Source organism: Myxine glutinosa, chromosome 13 (assembly GCF_964187855.1).
Source record: "Myxine glutinosa chromosome 13, kmMyxGlut1.1, whole genome shotgun sequence".
Lineage (NCBI taxonomy): Eukaryota > Metazoa > Chordata > Myxini > Myxiniformes > Myxinidae > Myxine > Myxine glutinosa.
In genome coordinates, this window is record NC_136273.1 from 88,853,002 (window position 1) to 88,871,570 (window position 18,569).

The 18,569-nt window shown below is 48.2% G+C and overlaps 1 protein-coding gene across 1 annotated transcript in view; it reads right to left on the minus strand.

Annotated features, from left to right (window-relative positions):
* LOC144888719 (uncharacterized) overlaps positions 1–18,569 on the minus strand; it is a 48,004-nt gene that overhangs the window by 15,208 nt on the left and 14,227 nt on the right. Inside the window, exons 13-15 of the mRNA XM_078767759.1 lie at positions 5,642–5,844; positions 4,349–4,463; positions 4,084–4,253 (exon numbers count right to left, since the gene is read on the minus strand). Of these exons, the coding sequence (XP_078623885.1) occupies positions 4,084–4,253; positions 4,349–4,463; positions 5,642–5,844 (488 nt within the window). The remainder of the gene's footprint in view (positions 1–4,083; positions 4,254–4,348; positions 4,464–5,641; positions 5,845–18,569) is intronic.

Below are 18,569 nucleotides of genomic sequence, written 5' to 3' on the forward strand. Positions count from 1 at the left end.
AATTAAAAAGCTGCTTGAATATAGCCTGTCAAAAATAAAAATTTAAAAGTTGCTTGGATGTAGCCTGTCAAAAATAAATAAAAAAGCTGCTTGGATATAGCCTGTCAAAAATAAAAATTTAAAAGTTGCTTGGATATAGCGTCAAAAAAAAAAAGAAAAAAAAAAAAAAAAAAAAAGCTGCTTTGATGTAGCCTGTCAAAAATTTAAAAGCTGCTTGGATACAGCCTGTCAAAAATAAAAATAAAAAAATGAATAAAAAAAGCTGCTTGGATATAGCCCGTCAAAAAAAGAAAAAAGAAAGAAAAAAAGCTGCTTTGATATAGCCCGTCAAAAAAAAAAAAAAAAGCTGCTTGGATATAGCCCGTCAAAAATAAAAAATAAAAAAAAGCTGCTTTGATATAGCCTGTCAAAAATAAAAAAATTAATTAAAAAATCTGCTTGGATATAGCCTGTCAAAAATAAAAAAGCTGCTTGGATATAGCCTGTCAAAAAAAAAAGCTACTTGGATATAGCCTGTCAAAAATTAAAAAGCTGCTTGGATACAGCCTGTCAAAAATAAAAATAGCTGCTTTGATATAGCCTGTCAAAAATTAAAAAGCTGCTTAGATATAGCCTGTCAAAAATAAAAATAAAAACACTGCTTGGATTTAGCCCGTCAAAAATAAAAATTAGAAAAGCTGCTTGGATATAGCCTGTCAAAAATAAAAATTTAAAAGTTGCTTGGATATAGCGTCAAAAAAAAAGAAAAAAAAAAAAAAGAAAAAAAAAGCTGCTTTGATGTAGCCTGTCAAAAATTTAAAAGCTGCTTGGATACAGCCTGTCAAAAATAAAAATAAAAAAAGCTGCTTTGATATAGCCTGTCAAAAATTAAAAAGCTGCTTTGATATAGCCTGTCAAAAATAAAAATAAAAACGCTGCTTGGATTTAGCCCGTCAAAAATTTAAAAAATTAAAAAAGCTGCTTGGATATAGCCTGTCAAAAATAAAAATAAAAAAATGAATAAAAAAAGCTGCTTGGATATAGCCCGTCAAAAAAAGAAAAAAAAAAGAAAAAAAGCTGCTTTGATATAGCCCTTCAAAAAAAAAAAAAAAAGCTGCTTGGATATAGCCCGTCAAAAATAAAAAATAAAAAAAAGCTGCTTTGATATAGCCTGTCAAAAATAAAAAAATTAATTAAAAAATCTGCTTGGATATAGCCTGTCAAAAATAAAAAAGCTGCTTGGATATAGCCTGTCAAAAAAAAAAAAGCTGCTTGGATATAGCCTGTCAAAAATTAAAAAGCTGCTTGGATACAGCCTGTCAAAAATATAAATAGCTGCTTTGATATAGCCTGTCAAAAATTAAAAAGCTGCTTAGATATAGCCTGTCAAAAATAAAAATAAAAACACTGCTTGGATTTAGCCCGTCAAAAATAAAAATTAGAAAAGCTGCTTGGATATAGCCTGTCAAAAAAAAAAAGAAAAAAAAAAGCTGCTTGGATATAGCCTGTCAAAAATAAAAATAGATAAAAAAAGCTGCTTGGATATAGCCCGTCAAAAAAAGAAAAAAGAAAAAAAAGCTGCTTTGATATAGCCTGTCAAAAAAAAAGAAAGAAAAAAAAGCTGCTTGGATATAGCCTGTCAAAAATAGTCACTTGGATATAGCCTGTCAAAAAAAAAAAAAAAAAAAAAAAATCTGCTTGGATATAGCCTGTCAAAAAAAAAAAAGTCACTTGGATATAGCCTGTCAAAAAAAAAAAAAAAAAAAAAATCTGCTTGGATATAGCCTGTCAAAAAAAAAAAAGTCACTTGGATATAGCCTGTCAAAAAAAAAAAAAAAAAAAAAAATCTGTTTGGATATAGCCTGTCAAAAAAAAAGAAAAAAAAAAGAAGCTGCTTGTATATAGCCTGTCAAAAAAATAATAAATAAATAAATAAATAAATAAAAGCTGCTTGGATATAGCCTGTCAATAAATAAATAAATAAATTTAAAAAGCTGCTTGGATATAGCCTTGGTCAAAAAAAAGAAAAAGAAAAAGAAAAAGAAGCTGCTTGGATATAGCCTTGGTCAAAAAAGGACAGTGAAAGGTAATGAGACAGCAGGCAGCTTTCAGGAAACATTAAACCCAAAAGGCAAGCTGTAGATCACATGCAACCACCATGTGACAATGACTTCAATAAAACACTTAGCAGCATTGCTGTCCAAAAATCAGCTTTCAAAATGTTTCCTTTGGTTCACCGGCACAAGGATCTTTCTCTGTACACTTAATACAATACCTGCCATTTTACAGGTAGACATCAATGATCGATTTACTAACAAAGCATGCCAGAACCAAATAGGGGAAGCAAGAAAATGTATAGGGCTTATCAAATCAAAAGCATCGTCCCATTTTTACTGGCAGGTCACTGCACGGTGTGCTGGAGGCCTCCAGGTGTAAGTACCATTGCTCCATTTAATCGTACTAGGGCGTGCCCGTACTATATATATATCTAAAATTATATCCCCCCCCTCTATTTACATGAAATGGTTTGGTCCATTCGCAAATGGTTTGGTCCATTCGCAAAGCCAAAGCGAACGGCTTGCGAGTACGGTGACAATCCCCCCCCTCTATTTACATGAAATGGTTTGGTCCATTCGCAAAGCCAAAGCGAACGGCTTGCGAGTACGGTGACAATCCCCCCCCTCTATTTACATGAAATGGTTTGGTCCAAAGCGAACGGCTTGCGGAGTTTGGTAAAGAAATCGCCATAGCTCGGTAACTACTTGTCCGATTAATATGAAACCTTGAAAAGGCACATCCTCGGGTCCCCAGCAATATACCTGGCAAGTTTCAAGTATATCGGACCCGTGGTTGTCGAGAAACAGCGGTCACAGACAAACGACACACAGACATACAGAGATTACTGGAATTATAGATAGACTAGGGCATGCCCGTACGTGGGTGCCCGTTCCTTGCCAAAAAAAAAAAAAAAACGCTACCCGTACGCTCTACCCCGCCCGTACGCCCGTAAACAAAAAAAACAACGCTCTTCGCTTCCGCCCTTCGCTCTGACTGAATTGGGAGAAATAATGCGCATAAGAAATCGAGAAATTATTATTTTCTCCGGAAGAAATCGAATTACGAACCGTAATGGCGCACGCGCTCGGCTCGGCTCGCTCTCACATCGGCCACGCCTATGCAACAACGCGTTCTGTGATTGGCTGCCGGAAGTGCAGTCTTCACTGTCCGGAAGGTCGCAAATCGCAGTTACGATGAATCGCAAATTAGTTTTAATTAGTTTTAAAACATAGTTTAACGGCAACATAGTTTTCCAACGTGAAATAAATGAATACGCTCTCAAATGTGCCGTCCGAGGCAGAGTCTGTTCGCCACGTTCGGCACACGTGATAGCTCGCTGCTCTCTGATTGGTTGAATCGTTTTTTGGACATAGCTCGGTAACTACTTCTCCGATTAATATGAAACCTTGAAAAGGCACATCCTTGGGTCCCCAGCAATATACCTGGCAAGTTTCAAGTATATCGGACCCGTGGTTGTCGAGAAACAGCGGTCACAGACATACAGACATACAAACATACAAACATACAAACATACACACAGAGATTACTGGAATTATAGATAGATGAGCAGGTGCAGGGTTCAGTAATGTGTCGCACTAGGTCAACTCTGCGCACTAGGCCGTTTAAAGACGTTCGTGTTTCCAGGCTCTGGGCAAGACTAGCTTGGGACTTGGCACCCAATCCAAACGCGAACTGTGGTGTGGTAAGATGTGGTGTTAGTAAGGCCTGTGAAATAGTACTGCATTGTATTGCAAAGCCAGCAGGACAATGTCAACAATATCTTTATGCAACTTGACACTGCATTGTGGGATGTGCACATGCAGGTTGGAGGAGCTCAATTAGCATCGAGTCCCATTACTTTGTGACAGGTGTATGATAGACAGGTGAATGAACCTAGAATGAGGTTGAAGCAGCACATTTTCACACTATTTAAAAGTTACGAGCAGTGATTGTTTCCCAATGATAAAGGGGATTGTCACACCAAGGCTGTGCAACCACTCTCCACCTCCACCTGTTCGATTCACCTTCTCGACCAATATTCCTTACCTTGCGCAAAGTTCCACAGGTGTCGACACCAAATTCGAAGTATGCTCCGTTGGGGCCAACTTTTTGGGGTCCACAGGAAGAGTCCCGCAGAGCCAGCTGGGACATGTCCACAGGAGGCCTGATGTCCACCCGTGGAGCAGTAAAAGCCACGGTGCCATTGGGAAAACAGCCTGGAGCGGGATTCACGATCGAATCAAGAGTTCATGCAAACCAGTATTCCATGATGAAGTGCAACACTCACATTAAAAAATAAAAATAAACTTACTTATTTGAGCTTCCGGAGCTCGACAAGCGACTGTGAAGTTGGCTTTGGTTTCGAGCGTCACATTGTCCTTCAGCAACAGGGTGAAGCTGTACCTCACGCGTGATGGATCCGTTCCCTACATAGTAAAACATTTGATATTACATCAACCATGTCCATGCGACTCAAACATACCAAATAGTGTGCACATCTGAACACTAAAGTGTGTGCAACTTCCACAGGCACACAATCACATGAATGGATAGAGCTTGGCACACAAATCTTTAAAGCCTCCTCCGTACTCCATCACTCAGCTGATATTTACAGACAAACATCTTCCCCAAAAAGTGCCATGCATGACATTTGGGGTGGGCCAATATTTACCTTCCACACACACATGACCAAAAGTATGCGAAACCCCTCCTAATTAGTGGATTGGCTGTTTTAGCCACACCCATTGCTGACAGGTATATATAATCAAGCACACAGCCACGCAATCTCCATAGACAAACAGACAGTAGAATGGGCCGTACTGAAGAGCTCAGTGACTTTCAACGTGGCACCATCATGGGATGCCATTTTTACAACAAGTCAGTTCGTCAAATTTCTGCCTTGCTAGAGCTGCCCTGGTTAAGTGTAAAAGTTTGGGGAAGGCCCTTTCCTGGTTCAGCATGACAATGGCCCCATGTACAAAGTGAGGTCCATACAGAAATGGTTTGTAGAGATCAGTGTGGAAGAACATGACTGGCCTGCACAGAGCCCTGACCTCAACCCCATAGAACACCTTGGGATGAATTGGAATGCCGACTGCGAGCCAGGCCTAATCGCCCAACATCAGTGCCTGACCTCACTGATGCTCTTGTGGCTGCATGGAAGCAAATCCCTGCAACAAAATGTTCCAACATCTAGTCTAGTGGAAAGCCTTCCCAGAAGAGTGGAGGCTGTTATAGCAGCAAATGGGGGTGGGGGGCACAACTCTATATTAATGCCCATTATTTTGGAATGAGATGTTCGATGTTTAGTGTCCACATACTTTTGGTGATGTAGTGCAGCTCATGATGCAAGTATCCGATTCAAATCTACATACAGTCTGTCATAGTTGGTTGGTTGGTTTTTTATACAGTCTGTCATAGTTCATGGTAAATTACAATATTTGCCCCTGTATATGATTTGCTCACAAGCTCCCCCCCCAAAAAAGTCGTAAGATCAGAAATTCTTCAAATTCCCCCCCCCCCCCCCCCCAACACCAATATACAGTATATATATATATATTTTTTTTTTTTTTTCCCCCACCAAAAAAATCAATGCAGCACAAACCTCGTACAGCAAGCCCTCAGCACCGTGTGGCACAACGAGTGAAAGGTGTGTGCCATTATGGCGAAGCTTATACCCAAGCCTCCGAAGACTACTCGGTCCGAGCCAAGTTCCACCCTCAAACAGCAGCCAATGAGGGCCCAGTAGACCGGAGTTTATGACGAGCTTGAGGCCTTCTTCAGTACATGTTCCCACGTATGATGGCTCTGTTTCGGATTTGCAAAATGAGGTGAAAATTGATCGCATTCATAAAATAAAGTTCAAAGTGGGCTCCGGTAATAGCACAATAACCATAATGAAATAGCACTTAAAAATGAAATAAATGCCAAAGCAAATTTATGCTCAAACCTTTCTTAGAGAAATCTCAGTCTTGTGTCAACTAAGTAAATGTCAATCTACAAATAAAGACGTGTCGGCCAACAGACGTGTAGGCCAACAGACGTGTAGGCCAACAGACGTGTAGGCCAACAGACGTGTAGGCCAACAGACGTGTCGGCCAACAGACGTGTCGGCCAACAGACGTGTCGGCCAACAGACGTGTCGGCCAACAGACGTGTAGGCCAACAGACGTGTAGGCCAACAGACGTGTAGGCCAACAGATGTGTAGGCCAACAGATGACAGCTTTTGGGTATCGTGACCAATGATAGAAGCATTAAATTTGGCAGACTTGTACAGCATTCCCAAGGGAAACCTTTCACCTGTAGGTCCATCACCAATTTCCCCTACAACAGCAATAGCAGCCATTTTCCAACATGGCCGCCAACTACACTTAAGCTCCACATGGTGGGTACTCCGCATCGTTTCGTCAATAATTTGTCTATTAGAGCTCAAGATGGCTGGAAATGCTTGCACGGGTGTGACGAATACGATTCAGCAATTAGAAATGTAATATCGAGCAAGTTAATCAATCGGTAACGGAAAAAGTTCCACAAAAGAGCAAAAATCATGGCATGATACTCCGCTTTTCATAAATATTTTGGTCTCTGGTTTTACAGGTTATTTTTCCAAATCTATACAAAACCCTTCAAAAGTTATCCGACATCTCTTGAGTAAAATTATATAAAACGTTTACTATTGAACTTTTTGCCAGTTAATCAGTCCCATCTAAGTTGGTTAATGAAACATCACAAAACGTCATCGAATGTAATAAAGATGGGACAATTTACTATAAACTTTCAATGAGGGACCAGGGAATTTAGACTGCTTTTAATGTTTATTTTTACAACATGCGTCAATTTCCACAATATTCATTACAATGTTCATGGATACTGTAATTAGCTCATCGATCGAGTTGGGACAAGCTCATAAACCACAATGATGTCCATTAAGCAGTCAGTTGGTCCATTAACAATTTTGCGTTTCAGAGACGGCTCAACAGATCATTGTGAAACTCGACGTGACGATTCATGACGATGTGCAACATCTAAATGAGCGCTCGCTTTTTTTCTTTTTTTTTGCCATCCATGTGGTGAGAAAATTAGATCAACTCAAAATGTAATCCATGTTTCATCACATATCACAAATTGAATTAAAAAAAAAAAAAAATTGAGGTTCAATTAATTTTAACCTCGAATAAGAACTTTAACATTTTAATTCAATTTTAACCTCAATGTCATAAATGCCCTCTTGCTTTGAAGAATTGGAAAGAGGGAGGGTGGACAGAGTAGGGGTAGAGAGGGAGCAGACAGTCCTTTTATATTCCCTTTTAAGACCCTATAGACTCCAACTACTGATGGAATGTACCCTTTAGAGTTTAGATTATGTCAAACATTCAGATCCCTTTGAACACTTTAGGGTCTAAAAGAGTTTAAGGGTCCTTTCACTGGACAAAAACTAAAGCAACGTTTTTCATCAATTCACGACCCTCTCATGGTCTTCACTGCATGAATACAATCGTGTTATCAGGCCTTTCAACTTCCACAGGCCCATCATTTTACACCAATCAAATTGAAATTCGAATTTATCACCTAATGCACACCAACCACAACTGCCCCCAATCGGAGAGGAACACCTGTCCCACTTGGGGCTATTCAATTGTGTATATATACATTTTATATATATACAGTCACGTAAAAAAGTAAGTACACCCCATATAAAGTTTTGACTTTTTCAACATATTTCAACATACAGCTATTTGATCTTCATTTCAACAATATTGACAAAGGTGATATTGTAGCGGCTACCGCTGGGTTTTCACAATCGCCTTGCACCTACCAAGGACGCGGAGCGATCACCATGCCGGGCTCGTCCAGGACGCCCGGGCAGGCCCGCGCTCAACTTGCCAGGCCTCGGCCGGGACGCCCGGGCACGCCTGCTCTCGACTTGCCAGGCCGCGTCCGGGATGCCCGGGCTTGCCCAGGCATGCCCGCCCTCGACTTGCCAGGCCATGGCCGGGACGCCCGGCCACGCCCCCTCTTGCCGTTCCCGGGCAAACGCTCCGGGATAATGTGTGTATATATATTGCTGCCCGATAAACGGGCTTTTGAGATTACCTGAGCTGTTTTGTTTGAATAAAGCAACTCGGACGAATTCCAGCTTTTTGTCACGTCCATTCTTCCGATCGACGTGGGAGCACGGCTCCTTCATTGGTGACCTACCGACATGGACACGGCAGTTGCCCTCAAACTGCCTACCTTCTGGGAGGCTCACGCGGCAGTTTGGTTCGCACAGGCAGACTCCCTGTTCGCCCTGCGAGGCATCACGGCCGACGACACCCGCTTCCACCATGTGGTAGCAGCGCTCGGTTCAGCCACCGCGGCCCTCGCCCTGAGCCTCCTCGAGAGCCCGCCAGCCGCTGACAAATACGGCATGATTAAAAAGCTCCTCCTCGACGCTTTCGCCCTCCCATCGGCGGAACGCGCACGGCGCCTGCTCGACCTGCCCGAGCTCGGCGACACGCACCCGTCCGAGCAAATGGACTACATGCTTTCGCTGCTCGGCGAGCACTCTCCGGCATTCCTGTTCCGGGAGCTGTTCCTTCGTCAGCTGCCTAGCCCGGTACGCCTCGCCCTGGCAAGCACGACGACCACGGATCCCCGTGCCCTCGCCAGGAAAGCCGACAAGATCTCCGCGGCAGGCCAACGCATTGCAGCAGCGACCTGGGGCCCACCGCCGTCCGACGCAACACCCATGGCGCCCGAGCACCCGGCACAGTCGACGACCGAACTGCCGACGCAATCGGCGACCGCTACGCCGAGCCGACCACCTCCAGCACGACGACCGGGGCCTCCACCTGACCAAGCTTGGTGTTACTATCATGCCAGGTTCAGACAGAAGGCCCGGACATGCCGACCCCCGTGCACCTTCGGCAGGCCGGGAAAACGGCCGGGCCGGCGTTCATTACCAGCCATGAGCGCCGGCCACACGGGCAAATTACTGTTCATCATGGACAAAGCGTCTGGACGGCGCTTCCTGTGCGACACCAGCGCCCAACTGAGCGTCATACCCGCCTCTGACCAGGACAGGCAGTCCGTGGTTTGCGGCCCCTCCTTGGTTGCGGCCAACGGATCGGCCATCCGCACCTTCGGCCCGCGCAACGTCACCCTCTACTTCGGCGGCCAACGCTTTACTTGGAGGTTTGTAACCGCAAACGTGCCCATGGCTCTGCTAGGCGCTGACTTCCTCTGCGCACACGGACTGCTGGTGGACGTCCAACGGCGTCGCCTAATCAACGCCGAAACCTTCAGCTCCCTGGTATGCACATTGAGCAACTCCGCTCCGACCGAGCTGGCATGCACCCTCCCGGCGGCGAACGAGTTTGCTCGCCTGCTCACGGAGTTCCCGGCCCTCACGCGGCTGACGTTTTCGGCCATCGCAGTACGGCATGGGATCGAGCACCACATACCAACCACGGGCCCGCCGGTCTACGCCAGAGCCCGCCGCCTCGACCCAGCCAAGCTCGCCGTGGCCAAAGCTGAGTTCGATGCTTTAGAACACCTCGGCATCGTGCGGCGCTCCGATAGCGCATGGGCTTCGCCACTACACATCGTCCCAAAGCCAGGGGGCGGCTGGCGCCCATGTGGCGACTACCGCCGTCTTGACGCTACCACCCCCGACAGGTATCCGATCCCGCACATCCAAGACTTCTCCGCCCATCTGGCGGGACGGGTCATTTTTTCAAAAATCGACCTCATACGGGGATATCACCAGATACCTGTCAGGGCGGCCGACGTCCCTAAAACAGCAGTCATCACGCCGTTCGGCTTATTCGAATTCCTACGGATGCCGTTTGGTCTCAAGAACGCGGCTCAGGCGTTCCAGCGCTTGGACGGCGTGCTGCGTGACCTGCGGTTCCTCTTCGTTTACCTGGACGACATCGTCGCCAGCACGTCCCGGGCCGAGCACCTCCTCCACCTCCGAACACTGTTCGGGCGCCTCAGCGAGCACGGCCTCATCGTCAACCCGGCCAAATGCCACTTCGGAACGACCGCCGTTGATTTTTTGGGCCACCACATCACCAAGAACGGGGCCGTGCCGCTGCCAACCAAGGTCGAGGCCATCACCACGTTACCGCGTCCCCGCTCCATAAAGGCCCTGCAGGAATTCCTGGGAATGGTGAATTTCTATCACCGCTTCGTGCCCCGCGCTGCTCAACTCATGCAGCCCCTCTACGAAGCCCTCCGGGGCAAGCCGGCCAAGCACGACATCGTCTGGTCCGCAGCAATGGACGCGGCCTTCCAAAGCTCAAAGCGGGCCCTCGCCGATACAACACTGCTCGCTCACCCGGTGCTCAACGCTCCCATCGCCCTCACCACGGATGCCTCCGACTACGCTGTGGGCGCCGTACATGAGCAATGGGTGAACGGGGTTTGGCAGCCACTCGCTTTTTTCAGCCGGCAGCTCCGGCCGAACGAGCTCAAATACAGTATGTTTGACCGTGAGCTCCTCGGTCTACACCTGGCCGTTCGCCATTTCCGCCACCTCCTAGAGGGCCGACCCTTCACGGCGTTCGTCGACCACAAGCCGTTGGTTTACGCAATGGCCAGGGTCACGGAGCCGTGGTCGGCCCGCCAACAGCGCCACCTCCGCCGTGTCGGAGTTTACCACGGACATCCGGCACGTCGCCGGCAAAAACAACGCCGTGGCCGACTGTCTTTCTCGGGGCAGCATGAACGTGGTCCACCTCGGCGTTGACTTCGCGCTTATGGCGGCGGACCAAACCACCGACACCACGGTGCAAGCCCTCCGGGCAGCGGACACGGGCCTCCGCCTGGCCGACATCCCCTTCGCGGACACTGTCCTGCTCTGCGACGTCTCCCAAGGCCAGCCTCGCCCCATCGTGCCCGTTACCTGGCAACGCCGCATCTTCGCCTCCATCCATGGCCTTTCCCACCCGGGCCGGAAAGCTTCCCAGAAGCTGGTGTCGGCGCGATTCGTCTGGCACGGCCTTCGACGGGACGTCCGCGATTGGACCAGCACCTGCACAGCCTGCCAACAGGCCAAGGTCCACCGACACACCCAAGCCCCGCTGGCACCTTTCACCGTGCCCGAACGACGTTTCGACCACGTCAACGTGGATCTGGTGGGCCCCCTCCCCCCGTCACGGGGGTTCACACACCTGCTCACCATGGTGGACAGGACCACCAGGTGGCCGGAGGCCGTTCCCCTCGTCTCCACCACCACCGCCGACGTGGCGCAGGCTTTCATCCCCACCTGGGTCGCCCGCTTCGACGCACCGGCGGACATCTCGTCAGACCGCGGACCACAGTTCACCTCCGAGCTGTGGGGCGCGGTCGCCCGCAACCTGGGGATCAAGCTCCACCGTATTACGGCCTACCACCCCCAAGCCAACGGGTTGTGCGAGCGATTCCACCGCTCCATGAAGGCCGCGCTCATGGCCGGCCTTCAGGACGGCGGTTGGGCCGACCGGCTGCCGTGGGTCCTTTTGGGCCTCCGCACGGCCCCCAAGGAGGACCTCCGGGCATCCACCGCCGAGCTTTTCTACGGCCAGGCGCTACGCGTCCCGGGCGAGTTCGTGCCCGATGCTACCAGTCCCTGGTCCGCAGCTCGCCAGCGCTCGGACCTCCAGGAGGCCGCCCGACGGTTTGCCCCCGTGCCAACATCCCACCACGGTGACCCCCAGTCCTACATCCCCCCAGCACTTCGCACAGCGGAGTATGTTTTTGTGCGTCATGACGCACATCGGGGGCCACTCCGGCCGCCGTACGACGGGCCCTTCCGGGTCCTGCGACGGGACAAGTCGTTCGTCAGACATCGGCGGCAGGTCGGACCGGATTGCGGTGGACCGCCTCAAGCCGGCGCACGTGGACATCGACCAACTGCCACGGTTGGCCCTTCTGCCGCGGCGAGGCCGCCCCCCGTCCACGGTGCCCCCCACTCGACCACCCACCACCACACCGGACCCCCCCCCCCAACGACCCGCCAGGGGTCGCTTCGGCCAGGTCATCAGGACCCCCCTCAAATTGACCCTGCCCGTGCAAGTCGATTCTGGGGGGGACGTGTGTCGCGGCTACCGCTGGGTTTTCACAATCGCCTTGCACCTACCAAGGATGCGGAGCGATCACCATGCCGGGCTCATCCAGGACGCCCGGCCACGCCCGCTCTCGACTTGCCAGGCCGCGTCCGGGATGCCCAGGCTTGCCCCCTCTCGCCGTTCCCGGGCGAACGCTCTGGGATAATGTGTGTATATATATTGCTGCCCGATAAACGGGCTTTTGAGATTACCTGAGCTGTTTTGTTTGAATAAAGCAACTCGGACGAATTCCAGCTTTTTGTCGCGTCCATTCTTCCGATCGACGTGGGAGCACGGCTCCTTCAATATAATATAACAAATATCATGAAACATTTACATTTTGTAGTCCATTGTATAATTTAAATAAATATAAATGCAAATTTCACATGTGGAAAAAGTAAGTACACCCTTGGCTCTAATAGGTGGTATTGCCCCTTGGCAGAAACCTCAAGTAGGCGTTTCTTATAACTGTCTACCAGTCTCTGACATCGACTGGGAGAAATTTTTGCCCACTCCTCCATGCAGAATTCTTTCAGCTGTGCGATGTTTGAGGGGTTTCTTGCATGCACAGCTCGTTTCAAATCCCCCCACAACATCTCGATGGGATTTAGATCCAGGCTTTGACTTGGCCATTCCAGAACCCTCCATTTCTTTCTTTTCAGCCATTCCTTGGTGGATTTACTGGTATGTTTAGGGTCATTGTCATGTTGCAAGGTCCACCTTCGGTTGAGCTTAAACTTTCCTACAGATGGCCTCACATTATCCTCAAGCACCCTCTGGTACAATGAAGAATTCATAGTGGATTCTATGATGGTGAGCTGCCCAGGCCCTCATGCAGCAAAGCTGCCCCAAACCATAACATTTCCACCTCAATGCTTTACAGTTGGTATCAGGTTCTTGTGGTCAAATGCTGTCTTTGGTTTTCGCCAAATATGTCTTCTGGTACTGTGGCCAAATAGCTCTACCTTTGACTCATCTGTCCAGAGCACATTGTTCCAGAAGTGCTGGTCTTTGCCTCGGTGTTCATTGACAAACTTTAGTCTTGCCCCGATGTTCTTTTTGGACAGCAAAGGTTTCCTCCTGGCACACCTCCCATGTAGATCAAATTTGTGCAGCCTCTTTCTAATGGTAGACTCGTGCACTTTGGCATCAACAGTGGCAAGAGCTACCTGTAGGTCCCGTGATGACATTCTGGGGTTCTTAGAGACTTCTTTCAGCATCTTGCGGTCTGCTCTCGGGCTGAACGTGCTGGGGCTGCCTGGCCTGAACAAGTTGGCAGTTGTTTGGAATCTTCTCCACTTGTAGATGATCTTCCAGACAGTCGAATGATCGATTTCAAATTGTTTGGAGATCTTTTTAAATCCCTTCCCAGACTCGTAGGCATCTATAACCTTCTTTCTGAAGGCCTCAGAGAGCTCTTTTGATCTAGGCATGGTGACGCTGCACACTTCCAACAACAAAGAGCAAACCAAACTAAATGACTGAGGTTTAAATAAGACAGGTTCCTCCAAGATCCTCTCTAACAATGTTCTAATCATATGCACCTGAGCTGGTGCACCTGATTCTAATTTTAGGTATTTGAAGTAGTGATACATGTAGGGGTGTACTTACTTTTTCCACATGCGAAATTTGCATTTATGTTTATTTAAATTATACAATGGACTACAAAATGTAAATGTTTCATGATATTTGTTATATTATATCACCCTTATCTATCATTATTGTTGAAATGAAGATCAAATAGCTGTATGTTGAAATATGTTGAAAAAGTCAAAACTTTACATGGGGTGTACTTACTTTTTCACGTGACTATGTATAATCCATTTACATGAAGTACCATTTGAAGTGCTTGGTATCATTGTAAAATCATGCCAACCAAGTACATGTTAATCAGAATAATAATAAAAAACATTGACGTTATCCTATCACCTGTAACCAAGAAGTATACACTCGCCCCCAAAATGTCTAGCCTGGGTTCGAATCCCAAACAAGGTATAAACTGTCACCTGGTTCACAGGTAGGGTGATTCAATGCGTGTGCCCTCCCCTCGGTTGGACGTTAAACTTGGCATCCCGTCTGCCGGCATTAGTTTGTCGATGTGAAAGATCCCACGGTGTCCTTCGTGAAGAGTAGGCAAGCCATCACCATAGAACGTCACCGGCACCCCACAACAAATTAGAAATTCCTGCCTTACCTACAGGGGGCATTGCATCAGCAGCACAACAACATCCCAGCCAATGAGGCTACCCTACAGCCTTGTGCTGCACACGAAGCAAGACCCGTTACCAACAGTTTGTCCTCGTTAAATGATTGTTGTGTTATCTGCATGCAGTATTCTACATCTTCTCCCATATACAGTATTGATCTACAGCTGCTTTTCCACCAATGGATAAGGTAGTGGATCCTCAGCTGCCCGAGCCGTCGAGGAGGTCTACTCAGACTGGAACAAATGCTTTGTCATGACAGATACTCCATTGTCCAGCTAATTTGACGTGCTACAGAGGGGGCAGGTTGCATAGTTGACCTCAGATTTCAAAAAGATCAATTGCTTGCCAAAAACAATACAACATGGAGGCAACACGACGAAGCCAGCTATCACAATTAATGCAGCCTGCAGTTTAACAAAACCAGACAACGATGGGCAAAGAAGTGGAGAACACAAAAAAACCCCCCAAAAAAACCTGCTGAAGACGTTAGTACTGACCATTTCAAGAAGTACTCCAAGTACTTCAACTATGCAACTATTTTCTGTCCAGGTGTGCTGTTCGCCCCGCCCCCATTATCTCCTTGCCATCCACCGTTTGCCCTGTTCACGTGACTCGTGGTGGTCCCTCTCGGCTCCCCCCCCCCCCCCCGTTGGTATTTTTGTGCATATAAGATTGTTCACAGTTCTGTTTAAATATTATTTAAATATGTTTAACCTTTCCCCTTCTGTGTTTTATTCAGTGGTATATTACAACACGCTGTTTTTCTTCCTATTTAAAAGGCTTTTCTCAATTTCCTCTCCAACTCATTCCACTTCAAAAAAAAGAAATTCAATATCTTATACGTCTCCCTCACTACATGGTCTAAATTCACGTTCATTCCATCCCTCCTCCATCATTCTGAATCGGATTGCTAACTTGAAAATCACAACAAACCCAATTTGTTATCAATGTTCGTCTTTCATTAATCATCCACTTTCTAAACTCCCCTCTTGCCCCTCCCATCCAAATCCCCCCCCCCTTGCACCTACACTCCTCCCTTGCCCCTCCACTCTTAAACTCCCCCCTTGCCCCTCCACTCCTGAACTCCCCCCTTGCCCTTCCCCTCCTAAACTCCCGCCTTGCCCCTCCCAATCCCCCCCCTTGCCCCTCCACAACTCCCCCCTTGCCCCTCCACTTCTAAACTTCCCCCTTGCCCCTTCCCTCCAAAACTCCCCCCTTGCCCCTCCCCTCCTAAACTCCCCCCACTCCTCCCACTCCTCCCCTTCAAAACTCCCCCCCATACCATTCCTCTCTAATTCTCCCTCCTCCCCCCTCCTCCTCCAAGCTGCCTCCTCCCCACTTCGTCGCCCTTCTATCTCATACCTCCACCCCCCCAAACCTTCTACTTTCCTCTGCCCCCCCTCAAACAACCCCTCACTGTGCCTCATCCCTTCACCATCAAACCTTTCATCCTCCTCATCCTTCCCTTTCTTGGAACTCTTCTGCAACATCTGACACACTATCAACTGCTCTCCCTACCTCCCCCTCTCATCCTTCATCTTACCCTACTCCTCCCCTCCCCTGTCCTGTACCCGATGCTCCCCCTCTCTCTTCATTAACGGTATGGACCTCAAACATCCGGGGCCTTCGCTCAAACCTGACTGATCTCTCCATACAGGTTGCTTCTGACAATCCAGACTTTATCTGCTTAACAGAGACTTTCCTCCTTCAAGATGTCTCTGATTCCTTAATATCTCTTCCTGGTTACTCCCTCCTCCGGTATGATAGACCTGAGCCTCGGCCTGGTGGTGGAGTGGCTATCTTTGTCAAAAACTCTTCCTCACTCTCCTTGCACTGCCCTCTTTCCTCCTCAACCTGAAGGAGTACCTATGGTTACGGCTTCCTCTAAGCTCCCACCTTTTGTTCATATGTGTTCTGTACCGTCCCCCAAACAGTGATGACTCAATCTACATTTCACTGTCTGCCAACATGGACCAACTTCTATCCACTCATCCCAACTCTCTCTTCATCATATGTGGTGACTTCAACTGTCATCATGCCACCTGGTTGGGTGTGGGTTCCTCTCTCACCAGTCATGGCACCTCAGCAAAGGACTTCTGTGACTCACTGGGATTGACACAATCTGTCAATTTCCCGACCCGGATCTCAGCCAATGGAGTATCTTCTCTTCTAGACTTGGTTATGACAAACTTCCCTGCTAATGTCTGCTGCTCTTCTTCTGCTCCAATCGGTTCTTCTGATCATGTGCGAGTCAAAGTGGACATCTCTCTGGCCATTCTCAGAGAGCCTCCTCAGCGTCGACGAGTCTGGCATTTCACTCAGGCCGACTGGGACGGTCTTCAAGCAGCCATCCAATCGTCTGGATTGGTCTCCCATCTCCACAGCCTCTGACATCAATTCTTCCTGGGAATTCTTCCAAAGCAAACTGATCTCTCTCATGCACAGATTTATCCCATCTCGCCTTCAGTTGTCTTACCCTTCCTCCCGTCCATGGTACACTGAATCTTGTGGTGAGGCAGTTGCCCTGAAACAACTTGCCTTTGCCTTTTGGAAGGCAAATCCAACTGAAGGCAATCTCAGTTCCTTCCACCAAGCTCGGAACAAGTGTGTGTCTGCCCTCAGGAGTGCCAGGAAGCACTATCTCTCCTCACTCAAGAATGAACTCTCAAACCTGTCTCCTTCCTCCAAATCCTGGTGGCGTCTGGTCAAATCCGTTTCTGGTGTTTGTTCCCCCTCCATCCCCTCCCTTACCTCAAATGGCCACACAGTTGACATCGCATGTGACAAAGCCGAATGCCTCAACTCTGTGTTCGCCTCAAAATCCTTAGTCCCAAACCCATCTCTCTCTGTTCCCACCTTTCCCAGTCGAACCCAACTGCTCCTGGACTCTGTGACCTTCTCTCCTGACAAGGTGGAGGAGGTTTTGTCAAACCTCGACTCTGATTTTGCAACTGGACCAGACGGCATCAGCCCACGGGTCCTAAAATCCTGCTCTGCCGCTCTATCTCACCCTCTCTCTGTTCTTTTCACCCTATCTTTTGCTCAAGGTCATCTGCCAGCATCCTGGAAATCAGCTAACATTACCGCTTTACACAAAAAAGGTGCAAAAACAGATCCTTGCAACTACAGACCAATCGGCCTGCTCCCAATTATCAGCAAAGTCATGGAATCCATCATTGCTTCGGATATGAAATCTTTCCTCTTCTCCAATGGCTTGATCTCTGATCATCAATTTGGTTTCAGACCAGGTCACTCTACTCTGGACATGCTGCTTCTGCTGTCTCAACAATGGATGGAGGTCCTCAATGCCAAACAGGAAATCAGAGCTGTCTCCCTTGACACGGTCTGGCACCCAGCTCTGCTCACCAAACTCTCCTCCTATGGTATCCATGGAAATCTCCATGCATGGCTTGCGGAATTAATCTCTGGTCGTAGTCAACGTGTGGCTCTGAATGGATTTCTCTCATCTCCCCTTCCTGTTCAGGCTGGAGTTCCCCAAGGAAGTGTGCTGGGCCCTGTGCTTTTTCTGGTCTTTATCAATGATCTCCGACTCTCTGGAAAATCCTCTCTATCTCTTTGCTGATGACTCCACTCTCTGCCGCTCCATTCCTCTTCCCTCAGATCGGCAGTCTGCAGCCTCCTCACTCTCTGAAGACCTGGACAAAATCACAGACTGGTCAAACAAGTGGAACATGTCTTTCAATCCTGACAAATCTCACTCTCTTACTATGTCTCTCCGAAAAGATCGACTGGACAACCCTCCCATCTACTTTCTCAACAATCCTCTCCAAGAAGTTCTGTCGCTCAAGCTTTTGGGTCTCACTATCTGCCATGATCTTTCTTGGGAAAACCACATTTCCAAGCTGGCCTCCAAAGCCAGTCGCCGACTGGGCATCCTCCGTCGTGCGAAGTCCTTCCTCGGCACACCTGAGCTCCTCACCACATACAAGGCTTTCATCCGCAGTTCAATGGAATACTGTTCTCCCCTATGGGCTGGTGCTCCTGCCTCACACCTGGCTCGGCTTCCCGCTGTTGAATCCAAAGCTTTCAAAATCATTGGAATCTCCCGCGATGAAGCTATCTCTGAGGGCCTTTCACTCACTCACCGCAGGCAGGTAGGTGGTCTTTGTCTTCTACCGACTCCTCTCCGGCCTTGCTCCCCCAGCTCTGTCCCCCAAATATTCCTACAGGTCGCACAAGATCTGCCAGCAACCCTCTGATGGTTAAACTGCCGAAATCTCGGCTCTCTGC